A 16,381-nucleotide genomic window follows, 5' to 3' on the forward strand; every position below is an offset into this window, starting at 1 on the left:
GTGGTATAAGGAGACCTTTAAGTGAACTTTTCCACAGGTCATGTACTTAGAAAAGTGTTTTCTTTGTTTTTTAGGAAGTGAAATCTCTCTCGTCATTTTTAGATCATAAAATTGGTTTTTGGTATGGTACATAAACAAATTACATTTTAGCACCAGTAGTGTTCAAATTCCACAGAACTTTTACAGCCTAAACATGTATACTTGATGTATATTAGTGGAGTTTTAACTTCAAATATTGGTAAAGCTGTCTACATTCAAATATAAAATATTTTTGGAAGTATGTGCACGGTTCAGGCCTATTATGCTCTTTTCATTGTGTAGGTGAAAGGTTCGCTAAAATATACATATTTTATTGTCGATTTAGTATAAGCCTACAGAGAGAAGTTTGAATTTGAGAACTGACCGAGCAATATTTTTAGTGCTTTGGGAAGCCCTACATTGTAGAAAAAGCTGAAAAATCCCTCTTTGATATCAAAGTTGAGTTTTGATTGCTTACAATTTGAGAACTTAGCTAGAAATATAGTTGTGCTATCTGACCAGAAAATGTGTCGGACAAAGCAAGAATTTAGTGCAGACCCAGCGAAAACCAATATCAAAAAACACCTATAAAGAAAATTAGCACACGCCAAAATTGGGGTACATGATGTAATGGCGGGATAAGCAATATATGTATGTATGTATAGTGTGATGGAATCCCCAATATTTATGCCTTAGGTGTTTTAAATGGTGTGCACTGAATTCTTGCTTTGTTTTGTGTAGGGCTGAAATAACTAAACGATAAAATCGATAATAAACTATTATTAATCGGATCGATTTTTATCGATTATAAAGAGTTTTTTTTCAGAGCAAATGCTCTGAAAAACTCCTCTCCTTATATAATCCGACCTCAAACAGAGATCGGATTATAACACTAGAATCCAGATCTCCCGCAACGCTGCAGGGGACCTGGATTCCCCTCACTGTCGGCCGGTCTCTCACTTCCGTCTCTCTCCCCCCTCCCATACACCCCTCTGACTTCTCCCCCCTCCCATACATCACTCTGCCTCTCTCCTGACTCCGTTACTGACAGGCACTTTCACTGCAGCTTCATAGAAGCCTCAGCGTAAGTGAAATGCAGTAACGGAGGCTGTCTCTGCGCATCGCGCAGACCCCCACCAGCTGACAGAGAATCATCCTCTCTGTCAGCCGGTGGGGGTCTGCATCGCACAGACAGCCTCCGTTACTCACCTTCACTTACACTGAGGCTTCTATGAAGCTGCAGTGAAAGTGCCTGTCAGCAACGGACCCGGGTAGAGAGGCAGACCGGTGTATGGGAGGGGGGGGGAGTCAGAGGGGTTTATGGGAGCCACCCTCCCACACACACCACTCTGGCTCCTCCCCCTCCCATACGGCACTCTGCCTCTCCACCCGGCTCCCTGGTGTCTTGTGAACCTCCGTGGCTGACAGGAGGCAGAGTGGAGTATGGGAGGGGGGAGGAGGCAGAGTGGAGTATGGGAGGGGGGAGGAGGCAGAGTGGAGTATGGGAGGTGGGAGGAGGCAGAGTGGAGTATGGGAGGTGGGAGGAGGCAGAGTGGAGTATGGGAGGTGGGAGGAGGCAGAGTGGAGTATGGGAGGTGGGAGGAGGCAGAGTGGAGTATGGGAGGTGGGAGGAGGCAGAGTGGAGTATGGGAGGTGGGAGGAGGCAGAGTGGAGTATGGGAGGTGGGAGGAGGCAGAGTGGAGTATGGGAGGGGGAGGAGGCAGAGTGGAGTATGGGAGGTGGGAGGAGGCAGAGTGGAGTCTGGGAGGGGGAGGGGCCAGAGTGGAGTCTGGGAGGGGGAGGGGCCAGAGTGGAGTCTGGGAGGGGGAGGAGCCAGAGTGGTGTCTGGGAGGGGGAGGTGCCAGAGTGGTGTATGGAGGGGTATTATGAATTTCAGGGCATATAGGGGGTATAAGGCATATCGATATTAGGCATATCAGGGGGCATAAAACCTATCTGGGGGTAAAAGGTATATCAGGGGGCTCAGTTGCATATCACTGGCATATAAGGAGTATAAGGCATATCAGGGGCACAGTGGCATATCAGGGGGCACAGTGGAATCTGGCATATAAGAGGTATAAGGCATATATGGGGGCAGAGTGGCAAGCTGGGGGCCAGATGTGCATAACCGGGGGCAGTTTGGTAAATAAAAGAAAATTTAAACAAGGCTTTTTTCTCATAGTTTTTATTAAATATGAAAAATAGTTAACATATGAATTAATATTTACTAATAACTTTGTATTAAGACCTAGTTTGTAGCTCTTATTATTATGTCAGTAAAATAAGAAGGTGAATAGAGAGAGGCCATTGCAATAAAGAGATGAAAGTGTAAATTGTACGTTTTTTATTACATTATTTTAAATTGAAAAAAATTGCATTTTTTTATCCGATTAATCGAAAAAATAATCGGCCAACTAATCGATTATTAAAATAATCGTTAGTTGCAGCCCTAGTTTTGTGTACTTGGTCGTTATTATAGAAACAACCCTGGAATCTGAATGTGTATGCCTTTTATGCTTTTTTAGCTTGTACACTCTTTTGTATATAATTGTGCAGATAATTCATTGGCACCACAAATTTGGTCTGTCCCATAAGTTGAACTTTGACACATAGCTTGGCATAATACAAACATAAATTCAACACAATTTAGCGCTAATTTTTTAATTATTTGCAGAGAATGCAGATTTCTACGGGGAAAGATACTGGTACTCCAGTCAACATGATGCATGTTTATCAGGAATTTAATGAAAGCATTGCTAATAAATACAGGATCATGAAATTCAAATCCAAGGTGTGTATATATATATATATATGTGTGTGTATATTTCATATTATGAATGGTGTTCCCCAGGAAACTTTCTACAGGAAGAGCTTGACCCCAGTCCTGTATAATGTAATTTTTACTTTATCGAGAGGGTGGTGGTTAAGTGTAAGGGCCTCCCATCGGAAGTGGTAGAGGCTAATACTGTGAGGGAGTTTAATCATGCATGGTATTGGCATATGGCCATCCAGAATCTAAGATCAGACCAAGGACTAATTAAGGTCTTTGCATCAGTAGGTGGGCCTGAATGGTTCTCATCTACCTTCAAATTCTGTTTTTCTATAGTTATATCAGTGAGGCTTCTTCAGTCTCCATGTCCACTGAATTATACAATATACCAAGTCAACTCTGCCCTTCGGGCTAGAGATGTGTTCGACCTTCATAATAAAATCAGGGAGTTGAAACAAAGATCTTTCATGAATAATAAAAATGTTTTCTTGTCTGTATTGCAGTACAGTGTGACTAATTGCTTTTGATTACCTATTTCTTGCAGAAAGTCGAAAAGAATTATGCGTTTGAGATACCAGATGTCCCAGCCAGATCAGAGTATTTGGAAGTCAGATACTCGGTAAGTGATACACAACTAAGTATTTCAAGGTGTTTTGCTCATTATTAGTATCTTGCTCAGCTGAAATAAGACATTAACTATATGTACTGAAAAGAATAATGCTGCCAAGGAGTAACAAGGAGTAAGCAAGCATGATACAGGGGAACAGACGGATATATATTGTCTTGTTAGCGTAATATCTGTTTGTGGAGGATCACACTTATTGCTTGTTAAACAATAGCACAAAGTTTGGTGATGTTAGTGAGGTTTCTGTCTGTCGGTGAAAATGTAGTATTAATCAAAGTATTAACTACCTCAAGTGTATTTAATTGAGAATAAGTTTTTCAAGCTGTGAATTGAAAACTCGTTAAAGTAGAGAGAGCTCTGCTATGTACTTGGTTTTCTTGACTAATTTTCACTGTGTGCTTTTTTTTTTTTTTTTTTTTTTTTTTTAGGCAGACTTGCCTCAACTTCCCCAGGACCTAAAAGGAGAAACCTTTTCCCATGTCTTTGGAACGAACACCTCAAGCATGGAAAATTTCTTGCTTAGCAGGAAGATAAAAGGGCCCAGCTGGTTAGAGATAAAAAACCCACGTAAATATATTTCTTAATTTAGCAGTTCTTTGTGCGTCTTTTATAGTTTTTTTGACCTTGATTTCCCCGCGGGTATGTCGCCTACTTGCATTTAGAAGGTCAGCTGGTGTTGAAATAAAGGATTAATGTAGCAATCACCTCCTGCATGATCATATTTTATTTTTCACAGCTTTGTTTGCAAAATTATGCAGTGGGCTATCTGTTTTCACCTTTTTTTCTCCGCTTTGTCCTTTTTTGTGTTGCCTTTCTTTACATGTAAGCACCTGCTTTGTTAAATTAATAACTTTTTAAATTATGCATTTAAAGAAATGTTATTTTAGTGCCTGTTAACTAAAATTGCTTCCATAAGCTATTACAATGTACATGTACATTTTTCTGCTTCCTCTAATTATGTGTTAACTGTATTTTAATTGAATTTGAGCAGATTATTACTCTGAACTGGATCTCACGTTCTCTTATTAATGATTTTGGCCTGTGCGTGTTATTTTTTTTATATAGAGCACCAGCAGATCCCGTAGCACTATTTTAGTCAACAGAGTGAACATTAACAATAATGTTAAAACTGATGTTACTATTGATGCGCATTAACAGGCATTGGTACTGAAAGAAATGTTGGCTCTGCTCTTGCAAGCTTACAATCTTTTAGGAGGGTGAGGGGGACTTAGAGGGCAAGGGAGAGACTGTTTGGGTGAAGATATTTGATTTTAGGAAGGGTAAGGTGTAGAAGTCACTGGCATGGAATGTGGGGAGAACAGATGGTCTCGGGATGCAGGTTTATTGTGTTAAAAGGATAGATTGTAAGCTTTTCTACATAAGTGGGTTTTATTTCTCATTGATTATCCATTGCTTTTTTGTAGAGCTGATCGGCCAGCCTATTAGCTGGTGCAAAGTTGAAGCGATGGCGTCCAAGCCTGATCTCGTGAATGTAGTGAAGCACCTGCCACCTCCACCTGTTGTTGTCTTATCTCTCAGTATGAAGACTGTACAGAATGCTAAAAACCATCAAAATGAGGTGATGTCAGCAGACCATTTCAGTACTTTCAATCCGCTTTTTACATACACAATTTAGGTTTGGTTATCTTGCCCTATAAAACCACTGTAATTAACCAGCACTTCCAATTGTGGTCCTCTAATGGAACAAAAACATACTCTTTAAATGGATTTACCTTTTGAAAATAAGATAGATAGATATATATATATACTGATAATTTCTTTCAGATTGTTGCTCTTGCTGCTTTGGTTCATCACAAATTTCCGCTTGACAAAGCTCCGCCGCAGCCTCCGTTCCAGACTCACTTTTGTGGTAAGCAATAAAAAAAAATAAATCCAATCCATTTTAAACTTTCATAGTGTAATAATAAACTGCTTGGCCCCTTGGGGGGTGGGGTGTTAGTTTTTATATTTATAGTGTGACATTTTGGAGATATTTGGTGATACTTAATCATCATGTAGCCATCTTATGTTTTTTTTCACTTTTTATGTTCAAGTTCTCAGCAAACCTAGTGACTGCATTTTCCCCTATGATTACAAAGACGCAATGAAAAGAAAGGTAACCAAGTTTCTCAGATTTTTTTTTTTATGCGAGTAGAAAGTGTATTACGTGTGTCTGTGTGTGGCAGTAACTGAAAAAGTTATATATTTAAAAAAAAAAAAGTGATTCTGCTGTTTTGTATAGAAGGCAGTCAGTCAGTATGGTGGCAACACAACTTTTCACATTGCACTTGAATCACTTCTCATATATACTATCCCTAATTCTATAGATTTAAAATTCATTGTTGGACAGTAGGTTATATTTAGTGATCACAGGCCTGGCTTGTTTGTTTGCTCATTGGCACTTAAAAATCTGCCTTTTTCATGTACATGTACGGTGCTGTGAAAAAGCCCCCTTCCGGATTTCTTTCATTTTTAAATGGCAAATTGTCCAACTCATTTTAATAAAAGACAAATACAGCGTGTTAACACAATGCAGATTTTAAATGATCTTTTAATTTATTGAATGTAAAATTGGATTCAAATCAGGACTTGAAAAGGCCACTCTAGAACCAGCATTTTGTTTCTTTTGAGCAATTCAGGGATGGACTTGCTGGTGTGCTTTGGATCATTGTCCTGCTGCATAACCCGCCTGCGTTTAAGCTCTAGGTGACAAACTGATGGCCAAATAGTCTCCTTCAGATTGTGTAAGGCTGTGTTAGCTTTACGCCCGATGTAACTAGACCCTCGCCCTCCAATAACTTCCACTCTTGATTCAGTCCACGAAATATTATCCTAAAAGTCTTGGGGTAGGTCATCAAGATGTTGTTTTGGGAAATGTGAGGCAAGCCTTTGTGTTCTTTTTGGACGGCAAGGGTTTTCGCCTTAAAGCTCTCCCATGGATGTCTTATTGTGGAATTGTGAACGCTGACCCTAACTGAGGAATGTAAGGTCTGCCTCACATGTTAGTCTGGTTTCTTTTGTGATCTCCTGGATGGGTCTTCGCTGTGCTCTTGGAGGAATTTTCGTAGGTCGGCCCTTTAAAGGGAAGGTTCTCCACTGTTTCACGTTTTCTCCGTTTGTAGATAATGGCTCTCAACGTGGTTCTGTGGAGCCCCAGAGCCTTGGAAATTGCTTGGTAAACCTTTCCCGATTGAAATGTCAATTACTTTTTTTTTTATCTGTTCTTGAATGTTTATTATGTGTTAGCATTTTGTGATGCTTTTTTAGCCTACTTCATTTTGCAAGACAGGTTCTATTTAATAGATGTTTAGGTTCGACAGGGCTGGCAGTAATCATACCAGGGTGTGTAATGAAATTGAACCAAGTTATCACTTTGGTTAATTGATTTAGCAAATAATTTTTCACAGCGCTGTATTTTGGCAATTTGGTGATGCTACCTCTACCCTTAATCCCCTGTTTTGCCAACTAATGCATACTTTTGGAATGCAATCTTCTTTCAATATTGGTGATTTGGTTATTACTGAGATTTTTGTGTTGCTTGGATTTCAGGATCGTTTGGAGGGGTGATCACTGCTGCCTCTTAATTGTGGGACACCAAAAACCATCTTTTGTAATTTTGTTTAATAGTTTTGATATAAGCTAACCCTTATTTCTGTGTCCCTTTCCCCCTTTCTAGAATGCTCACATTGAGATTGCTTTAACCGAAAGGACTCTTCTTGGCTTTTTCTTGGCAAAAATACATAAAATTGATCCCGACGTAATTGTGGTAAGCATTTTTTACTAAGTTTCATTATTTTTTTTGTTTGTGTAGTTTATATATCCAGTTCCATACCTGATTAGTTTGTGGAACTGTTCATGCAAAGTAGGGCTTGTGGAAAGAAACATATTGTTGTAATAAACCTGTTTGTTTTTCTAGGGCCATGACATTTATGGATTTGACCTTGAAGTATTGTTGCAAAGGATCAGTGTGTGCAAAGTTCCATTCTGGTCCAAAATTGGAAGGTTACGGAGATCAGCTATGCCAAAACTAGGGGTATGAATGCCTTTGTGTTAATACTCATCCTTTTTAATTAATCATGCAACAAAAGACCTTGCTTTAAATGTTAGTTTTAAGAAATGTTGAATGTGTGTATAAACACCGATCAGCCGTAACATTATGACCACTGACAGGTGAAGTGAATAACACTGATAATCTTGTTATCATGGCAGTGGGTGGGGTATTTTAGCCAGCAAGTAAACATTTTGTTCTCAAAGTTGATGTGTTAGAAGCAGGAAAAATGGACAAGCGTAAGGATCTGAGCGACTTTGTGATGGCTAAACTAATGTGTCAGAGCATCCCTAAAACCCCTTTGTGGGGTGTTCCCGACCTGCAGTGATCAGTGCTCCAAGAAAGGAAAAGCGGTAAACCGGTGCCAGGGTCATGGGTGGCCAAAGCTTACTGATGCCCGTGGAGGGCGAAGGCTGGCCTGTCTGTACAAAGACAAATGGCGAGCTACTGTAGCTGAAATTGCTGAAAATGTTAGTGGTGATTCTGATAGGTGTCGGGACACCCTACATCAGTTTGTTCAGTATGGGGCTGAGTAGCCCCAGACCAGTCAGTCCTGCCCACTGCTGAAAGCGCCTGCAATGGGCACGTGAGCATAAGAACTGGACCACTGAGCAATGGAAGAAGGTGGCCTGGTCTGATGAAGCATATGGATGGCCGTGTGCTTCCTTACCTGGAGAACGCATGGCACCAGGATGCATCCATTTAGGCCCCACCACGTAACTTAAAGGATCTGCTGCAAACATCTTGGTGCCAGATACCATAGCACACCTTCAGAGGTCTAGTGGAGTCCATGCCTCGACAAGTCAGGGCTGTTTTGATGGCAAAAGGGGGGCCCTACACATGGTCATAATGTTATGGCTGATCAGTGTGTGTATGTATTATTTGTATAATTGCGCATCTTCCTCAGAATTTTCTGCTGTTGTTTTTTTAGTGGTTTTTTTTTTTTGTCAACTTTGGCATTTAAGAGTATAATAACCTGGTGTACTCACCTGCGAATATGTTAATAAACATTCTTTTAGTAAACTAATAACATATCAAAAATTTTAATCTGAACTGTGAAGCAGAGCGGTGTCCCCTTTAAATAATGTCCCGGTTATAAGAAGCTTTTTGTTCTCTCCAACCGGCCTATTTGCACTCTGCACATCCTCCATAGACTTAATTAAAAAGGTGCTATGTGCCTTTAAGACCTGGATATGATGTCATATCCCGATGGGCCTTTTTTATTGTACTTGGGGTGCTGACCACAGATGGGCCTAATGGGGCTCCCTCTCTGGAGATATAGATGTATAATCTCAAGCCATCCCTTTTCATGGGGTTCTCTTTATACTTTCATTATGTTCAAACATAATGGAATGGAAAAGCTTGTTATTGATCTTTAACTAAAGCATGAGGCTAAACCCCCCCCTAAAAGTTATTTTTGCAAGTCACAAAAATCACCACTGCTTTTCATGTAAGATTTAATTATTAATACTCCTTGTTCATGCAAAATGTAATCCAAATGCAAACATTTGACTTTTTCACGTAATAGGGTCGGAGCGGTTTCGCAGAAAGGAACGCAGCCTGCGGCCGCATCATCTGTGACGTAGAGATATCGGCCAAAGAGTTAATCAGGTGTAAAAGCTATCACTTGTCAGAGCTGGTACATCACATACTGAAAACAGAGCGTGTTCTGATCCCACCTGAAAATATTCGCAATGCGTACAGGTAAAAAAGACAAAGCACTTTTCCATGTTAGTTGGACGGTGAATTAACCCACGATAATACCTCATACATGATAGTATACCTGTTGTCACTACACCTGTGCATCATGTCTTTTGCCTTTCATCAGTAGTTTTGGGTATTGTCAGCCATCCATAGGTTTTTAATTCTTCCAGACCCTTAGTGAGTCAAAATGTGGTTAAAGCCGGCTATAATAGATTGCCTGGCTGAACCGAGTTGCTGAGGAAACGAGCCTGAAAATTGCATTATATTTCCTTATTCTGTGAGGATATATATATTTTATAGTTTACACTGAACTCTAATGTGGACTTTGGCTACCCTTTTATACATTGAATGCGATTTGTAATATAGGCAGATTTCATAATGTGTCCTTCCCGACCCTTTATGAACCTTTACTTTCTTCCTCACCTAAAAACCTTTTTGTCTGCAGGTTTTGTTTGTCGGGACCGGGCAACATTTTATTTTAATCTTCCAGACCGCAAATATTCCATTTAACGATACAATGCACCTTCACGTCTAACCTTGGATAGGTCATAAGCAAGACATTCACAAGGAAAATTGTCTTTAGTATGAAAAATATATGCTGACAACTGTATATTCAGCTCAGTGACCTGACCAATCTAGGAAGCAACAACCTTTCTAATGGAAGAGGCAGCTTTTTACATTGGAAATAACGCGCAAGGAGAAACTTTAATGATACGTCACTTTGTCTGTGAGAATGACAGACTGAGTGCTGCTTTAAATGAAAGAGCCACGTTTTCCATTATAGGGCATTGTTCTGGACGTTGAACTAAAAACATCCAGAAATTGCTCTTACCTTGGGCATGAATTTTAAGATTTTGTTGACTTGCGTTTGTACGACCTCTGCAAATCCAAGTTAAAATAAGAAAAAGAATGTATTCACTTCTAATGTGAAAATGTTTTTTTGGTTATTTAGTTCTTTTTGTTCCTTTACAGTAATAGTTGTGTGGCATTTTTATAAATCTGTCTGCATTACTGATTTGTCTGTTTAGCGCCTCAATTATACAAACATTTGTCCAGCCCTGAGTTCAAATAATGTATCTACAAACGCACTACCTCTTTAAAGCAGCTACCTACTGGGGTTTTTTGTCTGCTACACCCATAGGTGAACACACCATGCCTTTACAGCTTGACAAGTTGCAAACTCAGCTGTTTCTTTCTAATCATGTCCCCTGAAAAAGTAGTATATTATATCATCCCTCCCCTAAAGTCTGTTTTGGTCTCTGTCCTTTCTTGTTTGCCTTTATAGAAGCAACAGTGGAGATATTTCATATCTGATAGCTTCAACTTTATTATTGAAGTTATGTGGCAGGGTCGGCGGCATTAAGCTTAGTGGAAGGGTTAGTTGTGGTAGGGCGAAGGAGGGAGTTGAAAGTACCGAAGAGGTGTTTAGGGTTATGAGAAAGTTAGATGATGAGGGAGGTATAGTACAGTACATAAAGTCAGACGTAGGATGAGACTTCCGCCAACTATAACTCTGTATAGCTTCAAGACCTAGAAAATAAAATGTACGCCTTTCCTTTGTTTTTCCCCTGGAACATCTGGGGTGGTTGTAACGAGATTGTTTTCCACCTGTAGTGATTCTTCACATCTCCTCTACATGCTGGAGAACACCTGGACAGATGCCAGATTCATACTGCAGCTCATGTGTGAACTCAATGCTCTCCCCTTGGCCTTACAAATCACAAATATCGCGGGAAACATAATGGTAATGATCTCATTTCGTTGCTACTGTTTGAGGATGCCATAGCTATAAATACCGTACCTGAAAAATCAGTCCATAGTTTGGAACTTTTTACTTTGTGTGTATATATGTGTGGTGTGAGTGTGTGTGTAAAAGTATTAAAAGCTGGATGTATTTGGATATTTCCAAGTCTTGTCTGTGAATACAGTAATGTATCTACTAAGAGTAGGGACATCAAATGGAAGGAGTAACTTGTGTTTTTAATCGGTTTTCTGTAATTGTGTTTGTTGTGGAGAAGTAAATGATTGACAGTTGTTTCAAGTGCACTTCAATTCAATTTCCTTTTATGTCATGTGATCTCCCCGGCCATCCGCCATTCCTTTGCTGTTGCACCACCACAAAATTGTTAGAAGTTTGTCTTATCTTTCAGCCTCGCTTAGGTCTTTTACGCTTATTTTTCTTTATTCCCTTTTCCACCGAGTGCATCAAATTCAGCTTGAAATTTCTAATGACTAGAAATGATCGAGTTTCATAGCATGTCGCTATTACTGAATCAAGCGTCTGTAACAAACTCGCTCGGTTGACAGAGATGTGTCTTGTCACCGTATATATATATATATATATATTTCCAAAATCGCGTTGTGCCGGTTTAAAAGGAAAATGTCACTTTAGCGTGCCGTTTCCTTTCAAACTAGTTCTACCCAACAAGTAAATGTATTTTCGGTTTTGTGCTAGGTTTGACTGTGCCTTTTATTTTATGTGCTTGTATGAAACTGATAAACTTTTAGCCGGGAAAAGAGTTTATAAAGCATTCTCTTCCTGTAGGTGTCATTGTCATTATTTCTAGGCTGCAGCATTACCAACGTATATATGAATTTCCGAAGATTCCAAAATGTTACTGTAGAATTTTGGCGCAGCTTAAGTTTACTTTTTGTTTTGTCAGTAACATGCATACTTAAATACTGAACATTGAAAAGCAAAATCAAATTGAAATTTTTTCTTTTGTGTAGTCAAGAACATTGATGGGAGGACGCTCCGAACGAAATGAGTACCTTCTGCTGCATGCCTTCCATGAAAATGAATTCCTAGTGCCAGATAAGCCGGTTTTCAAGAAGAATCAGCCTGCCGTGGTGAGTGGCCTTCTCAATGTCCTGTCTAGGATACCCTCATTTCTATCTCAAACTTGTCCCTCTCTGTAATTATCTCCACTAGCTGTACTGGGAGGTTTTTCTGCATATTTGCCACTCTCTTAATAACTCTTTTACGAATATCTCCGCTCCTAATTTTAGACTTTTCCACTTTTCATTGACAAGTTAGAGAGAGAAAAAAAACCAGGGAGTTCTATGGTATGTAACATGGGGTGGAAGATCTAATTATATTTGTATTATCTATACAAATGTGTGAATGCATTTTTGTAAACAATTATGAAATAATGCCACAGTTTAGTGTTAAGTCAGTTGTAAATTAAGGTCCACCTTTTAATAAAGTTAACCCAGTCTTAAGTCAGAAAAGTTGTAAGGTTCTTCCTAGTTGATCTATACATCTGCAAACGTTTTATATTCACTGAGAGGTCGGTAAATAGGCGGATGTCTTGTGTTTTCTGCCCCAGTTCACCCACAGATAAACCCAGCAAGATAATGCTGATGCTGCCTGCCAGCCTTACTCATTTGCCCTTGGCATGGATTTTTCTAATTGTAAGCAGGGATAGGGATGCCCAATGATATATTTATTGTGTGTATGTGATTTATATATAATTACACACAGAAGTTAAGCACTAGGAGGTTACTAAACCATTTAGTACTTAATATGGACCAATGTGATATATGTACTTTATATACCATGTGTCTTTTCTGTATAACTATATGTTTAAAATGACATATAAAAAACATAACCCATTCCTTAGACTTCCTAAGAGTTAAACCTGTAAATGTTTTTGTTCCCCATTGTTTGCCGTAAATCCCGACTTCTAAACCCAGTAAAAAAAAAAAAAAAAAGTACCTGTGACACTTCATTGGATTGCCTGCATACCTTCTACGGAACAAATAATGATTCCTAAGTCCGTCTCTTCTGTTGTCCCTTACAGAACAGTGCCCCCAAGGTTATACCATGCCCTGGGATATTTACATTTATCGGCATTAAAATGCGACGGCCACACCGTTCTTTCAATTTAATCATTTGCCATTCAGCTTGTTTCACTGTGATCATACGAAATGGTTATGGGTTTCATAAATTGGTAATTTTGTCTGTCTAAAAAATAATCTGTGAAGCTTGTATCTCATAATATTGGGAGGCCAGGCCTTTTTAAGTTTTTGTACCTAATAAACCCTTTGTCCTCTCCTGCCGCAGTACAGAATAGTAAGTAGTGTGTTTTTTCATTAACATTTCCATAGATGATGGGTTGGCTTATATTTAAATTTGACACTTATTTTTTTTGTTAGGTGGAGGATGAAGACGATATAGACATGGATCAAAATAAAAACAAGAAGGTGCGAAAGAAAGCTGCCTATGCTGGAGGCTTGGTCTTGGATCCCAAAGTTGGTGAGAAATGTTTATTATGCAATATCTTATGCCCGTCGATTAGTTTCAACGATTAGTTACTACAACAAACTTGAACATTCAGGCTTTAGGAAAGGCTGGATACGATCTGGTTGCTTACTTTTTATACCAGACTGTTCTAGTAAATATCATTTTTATTTTTTTTTTATTATAAATGGCTTGTGTAAATAATACAATCATTTGCTTGGAATCGTAATCTTTGGTAAATATAAATATATAAAAATTCATGTATTTTCTTTTTCTTTTTGTAGGTTTCTATGACAAGTTCATCTTGCTGCTGGATTTTAACAGTTTGTACCCCTCAATCATCCAAGAGTACAATATCTGCTTTACCACAGTGCATAGGATGGTATCCGGTACCCAGAAGGCCAGCGAGGTGCGTGAGCAGAACTGTAGAATTATGTAGCCCTATCTGTCTAGTTATTCACTCTATCATCTCCCTTCTTGCCGGCAAAACACATTTAACATTTGGCATATTTATAAATATAGAAATCTTGATTTTTCCTGTGTTTCGTATACATTTTATATGATGCATGATCAGCTCTTTATTACATATTTAAAATACCTGACCTAATGATTTACGTAAAGGAAAACGTGTTTGGAGCTGGTCAAGGTGGATTTTAAAAATTAGTGTAAATGCAGTTTTGTGAAAAACTAGCCTGTATTTATCCGTTTGATAACAAGCACAATTGTAAAGGCTGATACATGCTTCCTGGTATGTGTAAAATTGCCAGTATTTTGGATGCAGACTGCTAGTTTACCCCCCCCTTTTTTTTTTTTTGGCTGCTTGGCGTCTTGCGAGATAATCAGCACATTGAGCAGGGGCAGCATTTTTGGACAGATTGTAGCTGCAAGAGGCTAGGAAATGGTTTAAGGTGCTGCAAGTTACCGGTACAAACAAAACATGGCTTTGCTGGTTTTTACCTGCGGTTGTCGTTGCAGAGTGAAACCCAAGAGGAAATTCCAGAGCTGCCTCATCCAGATCTAGAAATGGGAATCTTACCTCGGGAGATCCGAAAACTGGTGGAGAGAAGACGTCACGTCAAGCAATTGATGAAGCAACCGGAACTCAATCCTGACTTATACCTGCAGGTAATAATCATTCAAGACCTGATTCTGATGGAGGCGTGGGCTCTCTGTCTTTTATTTGCTCCAACCCAAACAACCAACTTGTAAATAACAATGACCCCCCCCCAGGCCTTTTTCCTCCTAACTTGTTCAAGCTCGCTATGTCATTTCAGTTTAGTAAATATTTATTTATATACCATTATAATGAGCTGATCGTTTGCTTTTTTTATTTATTTGCGCTATTTAATTGGAGCAGATTTATTTTGGTTTCATTCTTGTCTCTTTCTGCAATATACAATATGTGAACATCTTAATGTTTGTAGGTATAACTATACCGTTTATGTATTCCACATATTAGTGATTGACTCTTTTTATTTGAACTTTGTGTATAAATGTAAAATATAAATCACATTTCCCAATGTATAAACGAAAAGAATAAGCCGGAGGCTATCGCACTAGGCTTTTATTTCTGTTAACTCATTGTGTATGTGGAATAGATTTTCAATTTGCATCACTATTTTATCAATATTGAAAATGATTTATATCGTATGCAAATTCCTGTGCAGGTCGTTCTGTGTGCTCTGGTCAATGGGGCATTTTGGCTTTTTAGTCTTGTTTTTTTCTTTCAAACGTGTCGTTCCTTTTTTGTCTTCTCTTTAGTATGACATCAGACAGAAGGCTTTGAAGCTTACGGCTAATAGCATGTATGGCTGTCTGGGCTTTTCCTATAGCAGGTTTTATGCTAAACCTTTGGCCGCATTGGTCACCCACCAAGGGCGAGAGGTGAGTTCCATCAAATTGTTTTCCAGGGCACGGTGTTCTCTTTACTCTCGTTTACAATTTAAAAATGCAGTTTCTCTAGAACCCAGTCTTCTAGGTATAGGAATAGGCAAGCCTGCTTCAACCTGGATGACAGATGACACATATGCAAGTTATTGCACTGCTGTTATAACGATGGCTGTGATTGGGGGGGGGGGGGTCGCTCTGTTGTAGGGCACGTTGTGCATGGATACTATCTTTTCAGCATTGCATGTTTCATGTAAATCTGTTAATTGAACTGGACTTCTGATAACTGCTGTGTACATCGATCTGTGCAAAGCAAATCTTTTATGGGAAAATCAAGATCTGTTTGATATTCTCATAATGGTGCCTTTACCACCTTTGAACGGGGGGGGGACCTCTGAGTTTGAGTCACTGATTTAATTTGTTTCTCTTTCCAGTGCAGTAACATGACATGGAAAAGATTGTAAGCTCGCGAGCCGGGCTCTCTCCACCTAATGTATCGGTTTGTCTTAGTCGGTCAATTCTCGTCTTGTCATATCCCTTGAATATATGTATTGTATTAAGCGTTTCATAAGTTGTTGGCGCTATATAAATAATAAGATAATTGGGAAAGCATCTGTGTAAACCGCCCCAATGCAAACCTTGTTGGATTTACCGGTAACCATGTTCGTGGTGTAGAGGTTCATCTCGCGGACGGATGAAGTAGTCCAGCTCGTGCTCTCGTGAGTTTTTCTTTTCGAGCAACACGATGTAGCGAGTGACGAGAGAAATGTGTTGTCAGTTTCACTAGGTGGCGATAGATACTTTGAGATCATTAAGCAATTAAGAGATTTCATGCGTGTGAACTTTTGTTTTCACTGCTACGGAGTCTTGTAATAAAGTGTGAAAGGGCTCCAATTAAGCTTTTGTTTTCCTGCCCTATTTTCTGAATTAATTGTTTGACACAGCGAGCATTTATCATAATATCTTGAATTACTTTTGTTGAATTTTTTATGATTTCCTAGACTGTTTAGTATTCATTTGTGTGAACTGCAGCTCTGATATCTGTATGTTTCTGATGCGTGTAAGAATACTAGCCTTGCGGCTCTC

At 39.2% G+C, this 16,381-nt stretch overlaps 1 protein-coding gene across 1 annotated transcript in view; it reads left to right on the forward strand.

Moving 5' to 3' along the window:
* LOC149289824 (DNA polymerase alpha catalytic subunit-like) overlaps positions 1-16,381 on the forward strand; it is a 120,047-nt gene that overhangs the window by 12,423 nt on the left and 91,243 nt on the right. The window contains exons 11-25 of the mRNA XM_089490273.1: positions 2,693-2,809; positions 3,333-3,407; positions 3,842-3,980; positions 4,838-4,992; positions 5,199-5,283; positions 5,468-5,529; positions 7,090-7,179; positions 7,330-7,446; positions 8,990-9,165; positions 10,780-10,909; positions 11,896-12,015; positions 13,324-13,423; positions 13,693-13,808; positions 14,384-14,533; positions 15,170-15,292. Of these exons, the coding sequence (XP_089346399.1) occupies positions 2,693-2,809; positions 3,333-3,407; positions 3,842-3,980; positions 4,838-4,992; positions 5,199-5,283; positions 5,468-5,529; positions 7,090-7,179; positions 7,330-7,446; positions 8,990-9,165; positions 10,780-10,909; positions 11,896-12,015; positions 13,324-13,423; positions 13,693-13,808; positions 14,384-14,533; positions 15,170-15,292 (1,755 nt within the window). The remainder of the gene's footprint in view (positions 1-2,692; positions 2,810-3,332; positions 3,408-3,841; positions 3,981-4,837; positions 4,993-5,198; positions 5,284-5,467; positions 5,530-7,089; positions 7,180-7,329; positions 7,447-8,989; positions 9,166-10,779; positions 10,910-11,895; positions 12,016-13,323; positions 13,424-13,692; positions 13,809-14,383; positions 14,534-15,169; positions 15,293-16,381) is intronic.

The sequence above is a fragment of the Sceloporus occidentalis genome, unplaced genomic scaffold (assembly GCF_023333645.1).
Source record: "Sceloporus occidentalis isolate IW3139 unplaced genomic scaffold, rSceOcc1.0.p SCAF_43, whole genome shotgun sequence".
NCBI lineage: Eukaryota > Metazoa > Chordata > Lepidosauria > Squamata > Phrynosomatidae > Sceloporus > Sceloporus occidentalis.